At 51.4% G+C, this 18,987-nt stretch overlaps 1 protein-coding gene across 2 annotated transcripts in view; it reads right to left on the minus strand.

Moving 5' to 3' along the window:
* Nucleotides 1-11,916, minus strand: part of SCN1B (sodium voltage-gated channel beta subunit 1) — a 456,449-nt gene extending 444,533 nt beyond the window's left edge. For both annotated transcript variants that reach the window (XR_014966378.1, XM_085616039.1), the window contains exon 1: nucleotides 9,960-11,916. Coding sequence is in view for 1 of the 2 variants with exons in the window: in XM_085616039.1 (XP_085472165.1) it covers nucleotides 9,960-9,999 (40 nt within the window). In the remaining variant the exon portion in view is untranslated. The remainder of the gene's footprint in view (nucleotides 1-9,959) is intronic.
* Nucleotides 11,917-18,987: the final 7,071 nt, after the last annotated feature.

The following is an 18,987-nucleotide window of genomic DNA, read 5'->3' on the forward strand; positions in this document are numbered from 1 at the left end:
CTTTGTTCCAGGTACAAGAAAGAGCAGGTCCAGTCCTTCAGGGCTCCTCACAGGTCATAAACACCAGGCCCAGTCCTCTTCTGATCTTCCACGTGTCCAGAAAGTGTCCTGAAGTGGGTGCCAGGAGATGCCACATTTATGTCTGGCACAAGCTTGTGGGCGGGGTGACTCTTGCCCCCTCTCTAACCAATTGTGTAAACGTTCCTCGACCCACTTTTACAATAATGTATCTTGGTCCCTTTGTACTAATGTATGACTTAGAGTGGATGATTGGAATCTGGGTGAGTGTTCAGCAATCTTGTTCATGCGTGATTGCATCCCATCATGTGGGATTCTATGGACAGACACGTCAGTAAAAGAATGTACGAAGACCACTTAAAGACGCCTTTGAATTATATACATTTTGTAGTGAAGCAGCGCATAAAATATGATGAGGGGATAAATAATGCGGACCCTGGAGGCAGCCGGCCTGGATTGGAGCCAGGAGATTTATGGCAAGGAGGTGGTTCTGGAAGGCTAGCTCTCTAGCAGAGTCCATCTCAGGTCATCCTGCTCCCAGGGCTAAATGTTCCTAAATACCATCCACCCTTTCCCTGTGCAATCACTGATTTCCTTAAAATCAATCTCACGCTCTACAAAAAGCTATTAATCTTATTCATCAACAAAAGTCTCCTTTTCTTGGAAGCAACACTTTCTTCCATCAAAGAAACCCTTCCTTCTCCCAGAGAAATTCCATTTTCTACCAAGGCAATCTTCTATCTTTCCTTCACCTAAAGTCTTTCTTCCTTTTCCCAGTTCAGTTAGTACCTTTTGAAGATCCTTCTGTCTCTCAAGGAAATCCTTTGATTTCTGAACGCATTAATTTCTTCCCAAGGAAGTCCCATGGCAAGGTGTCCTTCTTCCGAGGTAATTCTTCATTCTCTTGTGGAATTTCTTCCTTTTCTGGGTGCAGCCCTGCATTTCCCAAAGCATACCTTCCTTCTCTCAGTGCACTTTATCTTTCTCTTGAAGAAAATGTTCTAAGTCCCAAGGAAGCGCTTCTATTTCTCAAGACAATCCTCCCTACTCCCTGGGAATACCTCCGTGCTCCCCAGGCATCCCTTCCTACTCCCCAAGCATGCCTACTACTCCACAGGTAGGTCTTCCTACTGCCCAGGAGTGCCTTCCTACACACCAGGTCTCCCAGGTATGTCTTTCAACTACCCAGGCCAGCCTTCTTACACCCCAAGGATGCCTTCCTATACCCCAGAGATGCCTCCTACTCCCCAGGCATGTCTTCCTACTTCCCAAGCGTGCAGCCCTAATCCTCAGGTGTGCCTTCCTACTCCTCAGGCTTACCTTCCGACTCCCCAGGTTTGCCTTCCTACTGCCCAGACGTGCCTCCCTACTCCCCAGGCGTACCTTCCTACTCCCCAGGTGTGCCGTCCTGCACCCCAGGTGTGCCTTCCTACTTCCCAGGTGTCTTCCTACACCCCAGGCATGTCTTCCTACACCCCAGGCATGTCTTCCTACACCCAGGCATGACGTCCTACTCCCCAGGCGTGACATCCCACTGCCCAGGCGTACCTTCCTACTCCCCAGGCGTACCTTCCTACTCCCCTGGCGTGCCTTCGTACTCCCCAGGCGTGCCTTCCTACACCCCAGGCAGGCCTCTTACTCTCCAGGTGGGCTCCCTACTCCCCAGGCGTGCCTTCCTATTCCCAGGTGTGCCTTCCTACTCCCCAATCATGACGTCCCACTGCCCAGTTGCACCTTCCTACTCCCCATGCGTACCTTCCTACACCCCAGGCGTACCTTCCTACTCCCCAGGCGTGCCTTCCTACACCCCAGGCAGGGCTCCTTACACCCCAGGCGTGCCTTCCTCCTCCCCAGGTGTGTCTACCTACTGCCCAGGTGTGCCTTCCTACTGCCTTGGTGTGTCTTCTTACACCCCAGGCATGCCTCCCTACGGCCCAGGCATGCCTCCATACTGCCGAGTCGTGCCTTCCTACTGTCCAGCCATGCCTTCCTACACCCAGACATGCCTTCCTACTGTCCGGGAATGACTCCTGCTCTCCAGGCATGCCTTCCTACACCCCAGGGATGCCTTCCTACACCCCAGGGATGCCTTCCTCCTCCACAGGCGTACCTTCTTGCTGCCCAGATATGCCTTCTACTCCCCAGGCGTGCCTTCCTACTCCACAGGCGTGCCTTCCTACTCCACAGGCGTGCCTTCCTACTCCCCAGGCATGCCTTCCCACTGCCCAGGCTGGTCTTCCTACTGCCCAAGCATGCCTCCCTACACCCCAGGCATGCCTCCCCACAACCCCGGCATGCCATCCTACTGCCCAGGCATGCCTTCCTAACCCCAGGCTTGCCTTCCTAATCCCAAGGTGTGCGTTCCTAATGCTCAGACATGACTCCTACTCCCCCAGCATGCCTCCCTACACCCAGGCATGACACCTGCTCCTCGGGCATGCCTTTCTACTGCCCACGCATGCCTTCCTACACCCCAGACGTGCCTTCCTATTCCCAGGCATGCCTTCCTACTTCCCAGGGGTCTTTCTATACCCCATGTGTGTCTTGCTACACCCCAGGCGTAATGTCCTACTCCCAAAGCATGACGGGTCACTGCCCAGGCGTACCGTCCTACTCCCCAGGCATGCCTTCCTGCACCCCAGGCGGGCCTCCTTACTTCCCAGGTGGGCCTCCCTACTCCCCAGGCGTGCCTTCATAGTCCCAGGCATGCCTTCCTACTTCTCAGGCATCTTCCTACACCTCATGCATGTCTCCCTACTCCCCAGACGAGACTTCCCACTGCCCATGCGTACTTTTCTACTCCCCAGGCATGCCTTCCTACTCCCCAGGCATGCCTTCCTACACCCCAGGTGTGCCTTACTAAATCCCAGACGTTCCTTCTTACACCCCTGGCGTGTCTTCCTACTCCCTAGGCGTGCCTCCCGACTGCTCAGGCGTGCCTTCCTACTCCCATGACATTTCTTCCTACACCCCAGGCATACCTTCCTACACCCCAGGCATGCCTTCCTACACCCCAGGCATACCTTCCTACAGCCCAGGCGTGTCTTCCTACTCCCCAGGCGAGACTTCCCACTGCCCAAGCATACCTTCCTACTCCCCAGGCATGCCTTCCTACACCACAGGCGTGCCTTACTAAATCCCAGACGTTCCTTCTTACACTCCTGGCATGTCTTCCTACTCCCTAGGCGTGCCTCCCGACTGCCCAGGCGTGCCTTCCTACTCCCATGACATTTCTTCCTACACTCCATGCATACCTTCCTACTGCCCTGGCGTGCCTTCCTACAGCCCAGACATGCCTTTCTACAGCCCAGGCAAGCCTTCCCATAGCCCAGGTGTGCCTTCCTGATCCCAGGTGTGCCTTCCTCCATTCCAGGCGTGCCTTCCAACTGCCCAGGCGTGCCTTCCAACTGCCCAGGCGTGCCTTCCTACAGCCAAAGCATGACTTCCTGCACCCCAGGCAGACGTCTTTACTCCCCAGGTGGGCCTCCCTACTCCCGAGTTGTGTCTTCCTACTGCCCAGGCGTCCCTTACTACTGCCCAGATCTGCCTTCCTACACTCCAGGTGTGCCTCCCTACTGCCCAGGCATGCCTCCCTACTGCCCAGGCATGCCTCCCTACTGCCCAGGTGTGCCTACCTACACCCCCGACGTGCCTTCCTACACCCCCGATGTGCCTTCATACAGTCCAGGCGTGCCTTCCTACTGCCCAGCTGTGCCTTCCTACACCCAGGACATGCCTTCCTACTGTCCAGGAATGACTCCTGCTCTCCCGGCATGCCTCCCTAGTCCCCAGGCGTATGTTCCTATTCCAATTGCATGCCTTTCTACTCCCCAAGCATCCCTTCCTACTCCCCAGGCATGACTCCCTACTCCCCAAGCACCCCTTCCTACTGCCCAAGCGTGCCTCCCAACACCCCAGGCATGCCTCCCTACAAACCAGACATGCCTCCCTAATCCCCAGGCATGCCTCCCTTCTCCCCAGGCGTACCTTTCTACTCCCCTGTCATGCCTTCCTACTCTCCAGGCATGTCTTCTCCAGGCATGTCTCCTACTTACCATGCATACCTCTCTACACCCTAGGCATACCTCCCTAAACCCCTGGCATGCCTTCCTACTCTCCAGACATGTCTTCCTACTCTCCAGGTAAGCCTCCTACTTCCCTTGCATACCTCCCTAAACCCCTGGCATGCCTTCCTACTCTTCAGACATGTCTTCCTACTCTCCAGGTAAGCCCCCTACTTCCCTTGCATACCTCCCTACACCCCTGGCATGCCTTCCTACTCTCCAGACATGTCTTCCTACTCTCCAGGTAAGCCTCCTACTTCCCTTGCATACCTCCCTACCCCCTAGGCATACCTCCCTACACCCCTGGCATGCCTTCCTACTCTCCAGACAAGTCTTCCTACTCTGCAGGTAAGCCTCCTACTTCCCTTGCATACCTCCCTACACCCCTGACATGCCTTCCTACTCTCCAGACATGTCTTCCTACTCTCCAGGTAAGCCTCCTACTTCCCTTGCATACCTCCCTAAACCCCTGGCATGCCTTCCTACTCTCCAGACATGTCTTCCTACTCTCCAGGTAAGCCACCTACTTCCCTTGCATACCTCCCTACACCCTAGGCATACCTCCCTACACCCCTGGCATGCTTTCCTACTCTCCAGACATGTCTTCCTACTCTCCAGGTAAGCCTCCTACTTCCCTTGCATACCTCCCTACACCCCTGGCATGCCTTCCTACTCTCCAGACATGTCTTCCTACTCTCCAGGTAAGCCTCCTACTTCCCTTGCATACCTCCCTACCCCCTAGGCATACCTCCCTACACCCCTGGCATGCCTTCCTACTCTCCAGACATGTCTTCCTACTCTCCAGGTAAGCCACCTACTTCCCTTGCATACCTCCCTACACCCTTGGAATGCCTTCCTACTCTCCAGACATGTCTTCCTACTCTCCAGGTAAGCCTCCTACTTCCCTTGCATACCTCCCTACACCCCTGGCATGCCTTCCTACTCTCCAGACATGTCTTCCTACTCTCCAGGTAAGCCTACTACTTCCCTTGCATACCTCCCTAAACCCCTGGCATGCCTTCCTACTCTCCAGACATGTCTTCCTACTCTCCAGGTAAGCCTCCTACTTCCCTTGCATACCTCCCTAAACCCCTGGCATGCCTTCCTACTCTCCAGACATGTCTTCCTACTCTCCAGGTAAGCCTCCTACTTCCCTTGCATACCTCCCTAAACCCCTGGCATGCCTTCCTACTCTCCATACATGTCTTCCTACTCTCCAGGTAAGCCTCCTACTTCCCTTGCATACCTCCCTACCCGCTAGGCATACCTCCCTACACCCCTGGCATGCCTTCCTACTCTCCAGACATGTCTTCCTACTCGGCAGGTAAGCCTCCTACTTCCCTTGCATACCTTACTACACCCCTGACATGCCTTCCTACTCTCCAGACATGTCTTCCTACTCTCCAGGTAAGCCTCCTACTTCCCTTGCATACCTCCCTAAACCCCTGGCATGCCTTCCTACTCTCCAGACACGTCTTCCTACTCTCCAGGTAAGCCACCTACTTCCCTTGCATACCTCCCTACACCCTAGGCATACCTCCCTACACCCCTGGCATGCTTTCCTACTCTCCAGACATGTCTTCCTACTCTCCAGGTAAGCCTCCTACTTCCCTTGCATACCTCCCTACACCCCTGGCATGCCTTCCTACTCTCCAGACATGTCTTCCTACTCTCCAGGTAAGCCTCCTACTTCCCTTGCATACCTCCCTACCCCCTAGGCATACCTCCCTACACCCCTGGCATGCCTTCCTACTCTCCAGACATGTCTTCCTACTCTCCAGGTAAGCCACCTACTTCCCTTGCATACCTCCCTACACCCTTGGAATGCCTTCCTACTCTCCAGACATGTCTTCCTACTCTCCAGGTAATCCTCCTACTTCCCTTGCATACCTCCCTAAACCCCTGGCATGCCTTCCTACTCTCCAGACATGTCTTCCTACTCTCCAGGTAAGCCTCCTACTTCCCTTGCATACCTCCCTAAACCCCTGGCATGCCTTCCTACTCTCCATACATGTCTTCCTACTCTCCAGGTAAGCCTCCTACTTCCCTTGCATACCTCCCTACCCCCTAGGCATACCTCCCTACACCCCTGGCATGCCTTCCTACTCTCCAGACATGTCTTCCTACTCTCCAGGTAAGCCACCTACTTCCCTTGCATACCTCCCTACCCCCTAGGCATACCTCCCTACACCCCTGGCATGCCTTCCTACTCTCCAGACATGTCTTCCTACTCTCCAGGTAAGCCTCCTACTTCCCTTGCATACCTCCCTACACCCCTGGCATGCCTTCCTACTCTCCAGACATATCTTCCTACTCTCCAGGTAAGCCTCCTACTTCCCTTGCATACCTCCCTAAACCCCTGGCATGCCTTCCTACTCTCCAGACATGTCTTCCTACTCTCCAGTTGAGCCTCCTACTTCCCTTGCATACCTCCCTACACCCTAGGCATACCTCCCTACACCCCTGGCATGCCCTCCTACTCTCCAGGTAAGCCCCCTACTTCCCTTGCATACCTCCCTAAACCCCTGGCATGCCTTCCTACCCCACGACCTTTCGTCCTTCTCTAAATGCAGTCACCGGTCTCCCAGGGCATTCCCTAATCGTTTCTGGTGATAGGTAAACACTGCGTCCACTGCGGGGTTCTGTGTGTTCCTGTGACCATTGACTAATCCCTGTATGTCCAGGCAGTCTTTCGTCATCAGAAATCGATTAAATGAATGCCATTGACGTGGGTAACATAAAACATCCCCTAGCGTCAGGGGCACCCGTGGGGGTGTGTGGCAACCTACACATACCCCTGTTGCATTATTCCTTCTGTCACCAGAAGCAGTCCTTCCTTCTCCAAAAACACTAGTTCGTGGCCACTCTATTGCTCAAACCTAGTGGACCGCCCATCAATCCTACCCACCAATCAATGCCCCGTTGCCCTGCCAATGATAGGCCCCAGATTGGTACATATTCTGGTCTCTTCCACAGATGGCTTTGGAGCAGTGGGGGGTGGGCGGTCGGCGCCGGGATCTGGTGATGCAGGCAACGGAGACCTGCCTGCCTTACAGACTTGTCCTTGCAGGACGACTGGACATTCGTGATATCCGGTTTCTGAGACTGGCCTCTCAGCCCTGCCCTCAAGCGCTCAGGTTAGATCCCGCCCTTGTAATAATGACCCGGATGGCGGCAGTGTACTGAAATGCAAGCAAGGTGGCCTGAGCTTCGGGCAACGTCACCAGCGAAGACTATAAGGCGAGCTGGACTTCACAACCCATAATGCACCGGCGTGCCCCCCCCCCCCCCCCCCTATACTGCAATTGAGACGTAGTGGGTCCCATAATAGATGGAAGGGCCCTGGTCCAACAAAGGTTTACACCTGCTCTGCACTTTAAGCAAAGGAGGAAGCATAGTTTAACGTTTCGAAACTAAAGAGGTTTAGTGTTAAGAGTTGACCCTCGGCAGCGTCACATGAACTGTGAAGGGCCAGCACACTGGTAATGTATGCAAACATGGCAAGTCCGCGCCTGGACGGCACACTCCGTGGATGTGACGCAAAGCCTGATCCGCTAGAGGAGTGTGGCTTGGTACTGAAGCAAGACCTTACTACCGGTGACCGGAAGAGGTAAAGTCGTGCGTTTGCTGAGACATCCAACCGTAACATGAAAGCACAAATCGTACACGAGTCTGGGTGGTTTGTTACTGTCTGTTACTGTCTACCTCCAGTACAGATCTTATGTTAAACATCACTGGTTCGCCTTTCAGCAGGAGTGAGCGTCACCAGAACAGCCATTCTCAGCGTGAGAGCCGCCGATGACGTCATTTGTGAGAGGCTGTTTGTCACACTAGAGAACCACAGTTTCTATCATTCGCACACAGCGTGACTACAATTGTTCATTCTTGCTTTCTGTTGCGTCCAAGAGTGTGACGCGGACAGAATGTTTCTGTGACATCACAACAGGATTGCGTCACAGCACAACTACTCTTTTACTCTGGTGATGTAAAGTCCCCGCAATCACGTCACTAACACTGATGCCTCAAAACAATGCGTCTAGTGGCAGACACAACCACGCCATTTTCTGCAGTGGAACAATACACTGCAAAGGAGCCCCTTTAACATCCATATAATTAGTTATTCCGTTTAATTTGTAATCGGTGTATAGAAATAAACCTAGGCAATGTTTTTAAAAAGCACTCGGTGCTGGCGTTGAGGCTTTCCGTGCTGCGTCTGGTGGAAAAAGAAACTGAATTAAAGGGAGATGACATAACTCGGCAACCTTCCAGCTTTCACCTCTGACCATATTTATTTTAGCCATCGACAATTTTATTTCTGGAAATGAATATGCAAAAATGTTCCTGTGTGTATGTAATCTTCATCGTCCTCCTCTTCATCCTGATGAATTTGGAAGTACCTCAGCTCGTAGCCTTTCCTTGCTATTTGCAACAACACGTAACCAATCCTACAGATTCTTTTTCTTCGGATACTTCTTCGTTAGGTATTTGGGGTACCTCTGAGGAAGGGGGGCCTCTGAAGCCACAGCTGTTTTACTCTCGCGTCTCTCGGGGTCGCTGCGCCACCACCGAGATTACAGCTCTCCCATTCACTTGGATTCTTCTTGCAAGAACTGCTCAAAGTTCGACGCATCCATTATGGCATCTGCAGAGGGGCCGGCGCAGTCCAAAGTAAACTTCAGAACCGCAGGTTTCCCTGCCCTTTAAACGTCTTCACTGGCGCCATTTCGACTCAACTGCGGCCGGAAAAGCACATTGTAGTCCTGTACAGGCCGTGCTTTAAATGGGCAGTCACCGTCGGGTACTGAGTCCCTGCACTTCTGTCGTTTGAAAGGGAAGGTACCGGCACTTCTCGGGAGATGCACGACCTTTCATGGGAGAGACTAGCACTTCTCAGGCACAAACACGGGTCATAAGAGGGGTCCCTGCACTTCTGTCAGGGAAGGTGCCGGCACTTGTCGACAGAGATGCACGACCTTTGATGGGAGAGATCAGCACTTATCAGGCGCAAACACGGATCATAGTAGGGGTGCCTGCACTTCGATCACTGCCTCCACTCCAGGGCACCAGCACAACGTTTCGAGGCCTCTGCGCACGGGGATGGACTGGAGGAGGTGTCCCACTACAGGACTGGTCCATGATTCACTATAGTAAGGGCCCCATGGAGACCAAGAAAGGAATTAGACTGCACTGCCTCCTGGCTGCCCACTGCTGTTACAACGTAGCAGGGAGTGACAGACCCGCTTCCACCGAGTGGCTGTGGCCTGTGACCACCTCTCTTAAGTTTGTAAGAATCTCGGTGAGAATATTCTGCGTCATGGAGTGGGGAGGTGTTTGTTCACAATGGACGAGGTGTCGATATCTAGGCAGGTTTCACACACCGCCCTCACATGCATCACATGCAACCTTAAGTGTCTGCTCAATATTACTTTTGAAAGACACCCTTCAATCAAATGACCAGTATACACTCTGTGCATTAGCTTCCAGTCATCCCCCGTGTTGGCAAATGCCCTCCAATGAGCCATTTGTAAAGCAGCTTTCCATTCAGTTTGGTCCCGCTTTAGGACTTGGAAGGTAAAGCGGTTTGCCCAGAATCACACAATGTGTTATCAAGTGGAGAAGAGGCAAGGAATATGGCCATTGAGAAGACTGCTCGGTGGGAATTAGACCCAGCTTTCCCCCGCAGCCCCCCACCTCCCTCACCACCCTAACACATGTTTAACTTATTTTAGAAGAATTTTACTCTTTTAGAAAGTTTGGAGACGTTTTTCGTCTTTTATGTGCTTTTAATACCTCTGTCCACCGTATGCCAAATGAGGATATCTCTGTGTGCCAAAACGTGTCCCCCTGTGATGCACGCATTAAGTCTCATGTACTCACCCATGACGAGGCACAGTAGGAACAGTACAGACGCTGCCATGATCGCCCAGCAACCACCAGGCCGAGGCTCCACGACCTTTGACCTTTCAGTTGGTATTCCCTGTAAGTTCTCGATCCGAGGCTGCGTGCCCCCCTGAGACCCTTGGCACCTGAGAAGGTTTCTTAGGAGTTCGGTTCTGACGTCCCACTGCAGTTACCTCTCGACCCCTTGAACCGCGCCTGCGCGAGAGTGCCAGTCGATCCCTTGCAATGGGACTCTTCAAGACAGGTGTATTTATAGACACAGTGCATGCAGGGCTTTTCGGCCGGCCACAAGCCACCCAGACAGGATTCCCAAGCTGGGTCAGCTGGTCCTCCCACTGTCCACGTCCAGAGTAAGCGGGGAGGGCGATGGTGCAAGACGTTCCTTCCGCCCTGAACCAACGAGTGTTGGGAAGGTCGGGCTCCACTGACCCGGAACTCCCGTGAAGTCACCCCAGTGAGAACCGCAGATAAACGCCCCTTGTGTTTTTGGTAGAAATATTATTTTATTACGAGCTTACCAAAGCTTCCTCTCACAGTTTTGTCAGGTGGCTGGTGGAGTCGGGATATAGCCAATGGTATGTGACCGCTAGACAGCGTTCCTCGTCTTGCCAACGCCTTCTTGTTCAGGTGTCTGGCAGGGAGTCTGACATTCAAAGTTAAGGCCCCACTCTTCTGGAATTCTCTTTGGCTTCAAAACTTTGGCACTTATTTGTGTGGGGGTGGGGAGAAGGAGGTGCGGGCTTGAGAGGCGAGGGTATCAAAAACTAACTAGGATAAGCCCCTCTGTCAAGTGTCCTCTTACCACCTTCGGATAGGCTGCACAGTTTCCTCACCTTTCTGGTCGCCCAGTTGAGGGCTTGGTGGTGCCTCTGCTCGTCTGGTCTTGCTTGAGAGCACAGTCAGGTGGCAGTAAGACCCGGATACCGCTGGAGCTTGTCCCACACTTTTGCGCCCCCACAGTCGCATCACATTCCATTCAGACTTGAGTATGGCAGCGGACAAGGTACTCTCACGACCCCAAGAGGAAGGACCTGGCGTGAGGGGCTCAGCTCTGCTGGGACTCGTCGTTGGCGAGGGTGACTTTGGAATACTTCAGTGTTGCTGCGCACTGCGGGGTCAGTCGTGCGCATCTCTGGTGTTACTCGTGCAAGCGTTGCGCGCTCCTGCACCGGTGGCTATTGCTCCCAATCGCTCCACGCCGTTCGCCATTGCTTCCCGCCACTGCTCTTGCACGCACCGGGCAGCGGCACCCCGGAAAATGTTGCGGCAGGGTGACGTGGCACCCCTCCCGCCTCCCCTTTGATGACGGGCACCCACGACCCTCGGCTCAACAGGCAACAGAGCGCAGCGTCGAGTGGATGAAAGGATGGCTTCAGAGGAGCCCGCGGGAGGTGATGTGGGCGCCAGTCCCCCGCATAGGGCACTTTCCCGGCTCGTCGTGAGGCATCTCTCCGCCCGCACAGCGGCAGCCTACCCCGTCACTTTCCCTGCCTGTCACTCCGCCTGACTCACCGAGGCAGGGGGCGGGATGGATGGAGCGCCGATAAGGGTCCTTGTTATGCCAAACACGAGCCTCGCCGGGTATAATGTGCAGCCGGCGACGAGCTGTTCTCCAAAGTTCCCCAATGAGCAGCCCTCCACCGGGAGTGAGGAAAGTCCCTGGTACTGCTGGTGCAGCGCTGCAGGGTCACCGGCAGCCGAATCCTGCCGGCGCGCGCTATCTCGGGATGATTTAAAGAGGATGACGACAATTTTTAAAAGCTCTTCTGCATACCCTCTCCTATTTCCTCCCCACAATCATCTCCTTTCTGTTGTACTTTTCCTTCTCCCTCTCCTTATCTACAGTCCATCCTACATCCTCTCTTTTTGTCTGTTCTCTCTCTCTCTACCCCTCCTCTGCCTCCATCTCCCTTTGGCGCAGACGAATCTGCTTGTTTCCTTTCCCTCCACTCGCGTGGCTCTCCGGTCGCACTGCAGAGGCGAGCCTGCCCTGCCTCGCAAGGACCTTCAGAGATGCCCGCTGTGGTGGAGGTGTCTGCCTGGCGCGGCTGTGTACCTGGCCGGGACGGCAAGTGTTGTGGTACCTGGCCAGGTAGTTACCGTGTGGCACCTGTCCCTGGCGTGCGCCCCTGCGGGCTGTGGCAGCGGGCAGAGTATATCAGAGAGAGCCGAGTGTGCTGTGCGCGCGCTCAGGAGGAGGAGAGGGGGAAGGGAGGAGGAAGAGGACCTGATGCATTGCAGCATCGCCCTCCCCCAGCATTAACATACAGAGAGATCTCGCTGCCAAGGGCATGAAGGGCCCTGCATCCCTGCCGCGGTGGGAGTTCCTATGGAGAGGGCCGGCAGGGAACCGGCAGAGGACGCTGCCTCTTACTGGTCAGAGCTGCAGGAGGCAGCACTTCGTTCACCCTGTGGGCTGCAGAGCGTCAGATCATAGCAGTGTCACAGCCTTCATCTCTGACTACAGACATTGCAGCCCGAATGTTGCAGCACAGAGCTTATTTAGAATAATGCGCACTCTGGGTGTGTACACTTGCTCACACCTGCAGTACCTCAAGCCCTCAGCCACCCTCACATTTGTGCTGCTTCACGTTCAGTCACTTACACATCCAAATTCAACCCCTCACAGATTCAGACATTCATGCATTCAAAGATTTGGGACTTGAAGCGTAATTCACGCGCACATGCAGCCACTCACATATTCACACACTCATGCATTCAAAGATTCTGGACATGAAGTATAGTTCACGCACACATGTAGTTACTCACACATTCACACACTTGTGCATTCAAAGGCATGCCTAAGGCAAGCCCGTCTGCGCCCTTCAGCGTCCCAGAAGTGGCCAGCGCCAGCCACTGTGGCCCTTCAGAGGGTGGACCGCGTATTCCTTTTAACAGGGGATGAGTTACTGGATTTGGCCTCAACTCTGAAAGGTACACCTTACTGCCCTCCACCTGCATTAAATGAGGGCCTTGTATGTGCAGGTTGTAGATGGCAACGGAACTCCCCTTCACAGACTAAGGCAACCAATGAAATTGGTGGCAAAAGTGACCGAAACAGGCTATTTTCTGCAGCACTTGTTAATGTTCGATCCATTCAGAAGCATGATGTCAATATTTAGATTTTCTGAATGAGGAGAAGCCAGATTGACTGTGCATGATCGAGATGTGGCTATCTGAATCATCAATAGCCATAGCCAATCCTAGGGGCTACAAAAGTTACAGGATGGATCGTCCTGAGCGTAAAGGAGGAGGTGTGGTGATTGTACTTAAGGAGTCATATAAATCCACTCCTAGGTATTGCAAGATGCAGAAGAGTTGAGCTTCTACCTTTCCTTGAAGCCCCACCAATTATTGGGTGGGGGTAGTAATTTATAGTCAGCCGGGCAGTGCAGGCTCCTTTCTTAAAATTTTAGGGCAATGCGCTGCCTCAGTGGGCTCTAAGGTTTGCACACTTTATAGTTTTGGGAGATCTTAATTTACTCATGGACAAAAAAGGTAATAGTACGGTGTCCTCATCGTTAGACACAATGTCTTCATTATAATTTCCTCAGTATGGGGCCGATTCACAGAACTAATCTGTAATAAAATCCTAAACTTACTACTTTTGGTATTCACAGAAGGCATTTAGTAGTAGTAAAGTTAGGACTCCTTTACTACACCAGGGGCTCTCACGGAGAAGAGCCAACCGGAGACAATCTGCTCAGGTACAGGCTCACCCACTTTGGCCTCACTGTTAAATTTTCAACCCATCACTTTGGAAGAATCCTTGATGGCTCTACGTACCCTTAAATCAGGATCTCCTGGTGACCCCTGCCCAACTAATATGATAGGGATGGGTGCAGCTGTCATCAGTCCAATGGTCAATAAGGTGCTGAACATGTCATTACCCTCAACAGTTGGCGCTGTGTCGTGGAAGCAGGCTTAAATCCTCCCCCTATTGAAAGAGCCCACAGCAGACCCCATGAAGCAATCCAACTGCAGGCCAAGTTCCCTATTGACAGCTTTTTCTAAGGTAATCGAAAAGGCTGTTAACCAACAACTGTTTCTATATCTTAAGACCAATCAGCTTCTCCATCCTAGTCAGTCTGGCTTCAGGCCAAATTTCAATACTGGGACTGCATTGGTTGCAGTTACTCAACATATTAGAGGTACCTTGGGTGTGGTGGGGTAGGACATTTTGATTATGTTAGATCTCTCAGTGGCCTTCGATACGGTTCCTCACTCTTTGCTCTTAGCTCGCCTCCAAGCCATTGGTACCGGTGGAGTGTCACTTACCTGAATAGCTTCCAACCTTGAAGTATAGAGGACAGAAAGTATGGGTTCCCCAATACTCATTGAGAGCATTTGAGCTGATAGTAGGAGTGCCGCAGGGGTTGGCTTTTGAGCCCCACATTCAATGCATACCTAACTCCTCCAGCACAGTTGACAGGGGCCCGGGGCACCAAGGTGATCACTTACGTCGACGACACACAGCTGTTGTTTACCAGTGGGAGGGGAAAGGAGATTGGGGGAGAGTCAATCAAAACTCGTATTGTTTGGCCCTAATTCCCCAGACTGGCAGATGCTGGGGCCCCAGGATGCCTCATCCCTTGGACCTCGGTGGGGTGTAGTCTAAAATCTGGGCAACAAATTTGATTATGCTTTGTCTTTCCAGCCACAGATCATGTCAATGGTCGGAACATTCTTTGGACTCTTGCGGAGTTTGAAAAAATGCTTACACTATCTTTCCCTGCCCCCAAAAAGTTAGTGATACAGTTACTCATAACATCAAGACTGGATTGTGGAATTGTCCTATACTTATGACTTCTGGACTATCTGGTTAACAAGCTACAAGTGATCCAAAACATGTCAGCCTGTATTCTACTTAACCTGCCCCCAAGAACACATGTGTCTTCGAACCTGCATGCACCTCACTGGCTGCAGATGAAGAAGAGTATTCTTAACAAAACGCTAGTCCTAGTCCATAGTGCACTGCACCATTCTGGGGAAGGCTATTTTAGAGCTAGATTTAGTTTCTATGCCCCCTCCAGAAATCTATGGTCCGCCCATGGCCACCGGACAAGGATCCCTAAGGTCCGGTGCACGAGAATGGGCAGAAGGAATCTTTCCTATCTTGGATCGGTGGCCTGGAATAAACTCCCTTTGGAGCTACGTTCAGTGGCATCCTCTGACCTGTTTAAAAAAAGACTGAAGACGTGGTTCTTTCATCGAGTATAGTTGATGTGGTTGCTTTCACGGTCAACTGAAAGCAGAGCGCCGGGACACTACTGGGAGTAGCCACGCGCTTTAGAAGGCTCATTACAATATTCATGAAGCATAAATCATGCACACAGACAGCCACTCACATTCACACACTCAGGCATTAAAAGATTCGGGACATGAAGCATAAATCACGCTCACATGCTGCTACTCACATTCTCACACTCATGCATTCAAAGGTTTGGGACATAAAGCATAAATCATGCACACATGCAGCCACTCACACATGCACACACTCCTGCTTTCAAAGATTCAGGACATGTAGCATAAATCACAAACACATGCCGTCACTCACAACTTCAAAATTTGCTAAAGCATCCAGATACTCATACATTCATACAGTGACTCTCATTTCCAGTCACTCTCATGTTAATTTGCTCACACATGCAAGCATGTAGCCACTCATATATCTAAAATAACTTCAGGGAGATGACCACGCCTTAAAGAAAGTTCCTTACTAATCTGCACAGTTCACTCAGCAGTGACCTCTAGTCTCCACCAGAGACAGGGCTGAAGCTCCTTGCCCATTAAACGCTGCACTGGACTTGAATCTCTGGTTTACTCACAGCACTCATACTCCAGTCACCATTTGCACAGGTCTCCCCGTTGCGCAACATACTTTTTTCCACCCAGACAACGTGAATACTAATTGTCTTGGGTAGAGCTAACTATCAACATTTCTCTTACATGTTATGCTGCCTCTTGTTTACTTGCATAAAACAGGACCCCATTTTACAGCCGGGATGCAGATTTATGAGCTATGAGACCCTTCCGCCGCCATACCCCCAAGAAGTTCTTATTTTTTATTATTTTAAACTGTTTTTCATCACTGTATTTCATATTGTAATGATCTTAATGAATCTAACAATACAGATTGTATTTACTTACTCACTCATATAGATAGCAACCCAAACTTATTTATTCAGACATCCAAATGCAAATCTTCAAACAGTCAAGAACTTGCACATTCCGCACGCATGCATTTAGTCATACACTGAAACTTTAGCCATTTGTGCATTTCCACATTCAATGCCCAACCATTCTCCGTTTTAGTCACAGACACTTTAATTGACACATATGCATTCACTCACATACCCAACAACTCATGCATTTAAACACTGATAAGTATATTTACTGTCGCAAATTCAGCCACTCACTCATTCATTTACTTTTGCAACTATCCCCACATTCACCCACTCACGTTTTACTCAGTGACATGTCCTGCCATTTAGGCATTCAATAACTCATTAATTCTGTTAGACCTGGATCTTTTTGCAGGTTTACACCAAACCTTTTGCCTCTTATTTTTCTGACCTTGTTTTCATTGAGTTTTGGGCTCTGGACACTTTACCATTGCTATTCGGTGCTAAAGTCCATATGCTCTCGGTGTAAATTGGGATTTTGATTGGTTATCCATGATTGGCATACTTGATTTACTGGTAAGTCACTAGTAAAGTGCACTGAGTGTGCTGGGGCCTGTAAATCAAATGCGACTAGTGGGCTTGCAGCACTAGTTTTTCCACCCACATGAGTAGCCCTGTAAATGTGTCTCAGACCTTCCACTGCAGTGTCTGCGCACGCAGTTTTAAACTGCCATGTCGACCCAGCAAGTGCACCCACTTGCCAAGCTCAAACCTTCTCTTTTCTTATATTTAAGACTGGACTGTCCTTCAAAAGTAAGCGTGTTTTGGGTGCTTCATTTTGTGGCACAAGTGTGTGGAGAGTGCTCCCCCTTGCAAAAAAAGAGCACTCCAAATTAGTGTTGTGTTGTTCATATTCATGGCGTGTTTAGTGCTGCACTATCCCTCGTGTTTGGGGCATCAGGAAGGGTTGAGAAAGTGATCCCCCCTCCCTAGCAGCTGGTGTGTGTCCGCTTGCACCGAGGATGAGGAGAAAACCCTGCCCAGAGTTCCAACATTGCTGAAAAATGCCAACGCCATCCGTGGGCGGGGCCCAGTCACCGGGGTAGACCAAAGAGAAAAGCGCGGCACCAACGGAGACTTCGCACCGCATCACCCAAGTCGAGGGGGGAGAACATCCCTCCGTGCTGCTGGCGGTGTGCCAGCATTCTGAGCGAAGGACCATCCGCTCCCAAGTAGCCACCGTCATCGCAGCCGACGCCCAGGTCAGAAGCGAACTCAGCTGGCCCGGCTCTCAACCAGAGCTGGATTGCAGCAGCTGCACCGTGTGTTCGCGGACAGCTGCATTTGTGAAAATTCTGCCGTGAGGGGACAAAGAGAGAAGTCTCCTCGCTGTCATTGGAAGTTGGCCGGCTCTGGGTTTGGATGGAGGTTGTGCTGTGGTACTAGCAGCTGCACAACACATTTGCAGACCGCTGCAGGTGGTGGGGAGACCACCCTGGGTCTCCTGCAGTTCAGGGCCAAGAGGGAAAAACTTATTTTCCCCTAACTGCGGGAGACCCAGGGAGATCTCCCCACTACCATATACCATGTTGGTGCCCCCCTTCTTCATGTCTGCACCTACCGGGGATGGGTTAACTGAATTCCCAAACAGGGTGAGTCCTCGGTGGAGGCCCCCGCTTCGTTCCTGTAGAGAGACAGAGATTACCATGTTGTCACTAATAGGAGGGCAGGTGTTCCTGCACTCTGCGTTATGAACCTGGGATTACTGTATAACCTGTAAGAGAAGTACAGAAGTGCAGTGGCTTCGTATGTAGAGTGCAAATTGGTGATTCTTGTACATTGATATTTGGTGATTTATGTGTAACCTAACTTCTGCATTTCATGCCCTGATATTGTGGTATATATTGTAGTTCCTACACATCTATATAGGAACTGTACTTTAGACAATATAAACTAAGGGATTGGTGTCCAGACTGATTCCCGACACCCCCACAGGATATGTTAGTCTGTAGACCAGCTAGCTCACAGTGCCACTATAAGCCCCTCTTACCAAGGAGCGAACAGTTTTTGGCAACTATTGAACATGACGGCCCTGACCCCTCAGGAATCATGGAAACAGTACGGTACTTTTCGCTCAGTCACTCGTGCTCACCTGCTCTCAGAGAGATATACAGAATAAACGATGGGTACGTTTTCAACAAGCATTTATTGAACCAACATCATTCTAGTATAAAATAAGTGTGCTGCAACAACCATTAGACAGAAACAGATGTATATGGTTATAAGCACCGACAGAGTAATGAAAAGGTAGAATTCTACCATAGTGCTAAAACAATGAATATATGCAGGCATATAGGTACATGATGGTAATAATGCGTACTCCTATGAAGCAACCCGAACTAGATGTACCTGAGTGTACCTAGCATGTATGTAGGTGTAGAGCCAAGAATCCCCGTAGGAAGAGCCTATCCCTATTACCTGACGTGAGAGAATGAAGGACCTCGTCTTGGTCTCAAGTTGGACACCCCACGAGGGATGTCAGAACACTGATTGATGGAGTGTCTGCATACAGGGACCTCAGCGTCTCTTGTTAGCGTGTCAGCATTTCAGCGTTTGTGTACAAATGTGATTTGAATGCAATGGGTACTGTTTTGCCTTCATTGAAGGTGTGGTACGTGTATCCAGATTGACCCGGGATTACACGCATCACCAAATTCGTGGTGTTCCCACATGTGTGTAAGTGTTTGGAAGCTGTCATGTCAGCTTGTAGGGATCGTAGTATTTCTGTGTGTTCCTGTGTCCAATGTCGGACTGAAATATCAGGTCTTATTAAGTCACAGAAAGGTTTCACTTATTCTGCATAATCCAAAATTTATGTT

The sequence above is a fragment of the Triturus cristatus genome, chromosome 7 (genome assembly GCF_964204655.1).
Source record: "Triturus cristatus chromosome 7, aTriCri1.1, whole genome shotgun sequence".
NCBI classification, from domain to species: domain Eukaryota; kingdom Metazoa; phylum Chordata; class Amphibia; order Caudata; family Salamandridae; genus Triturus; species Triturus cristatus.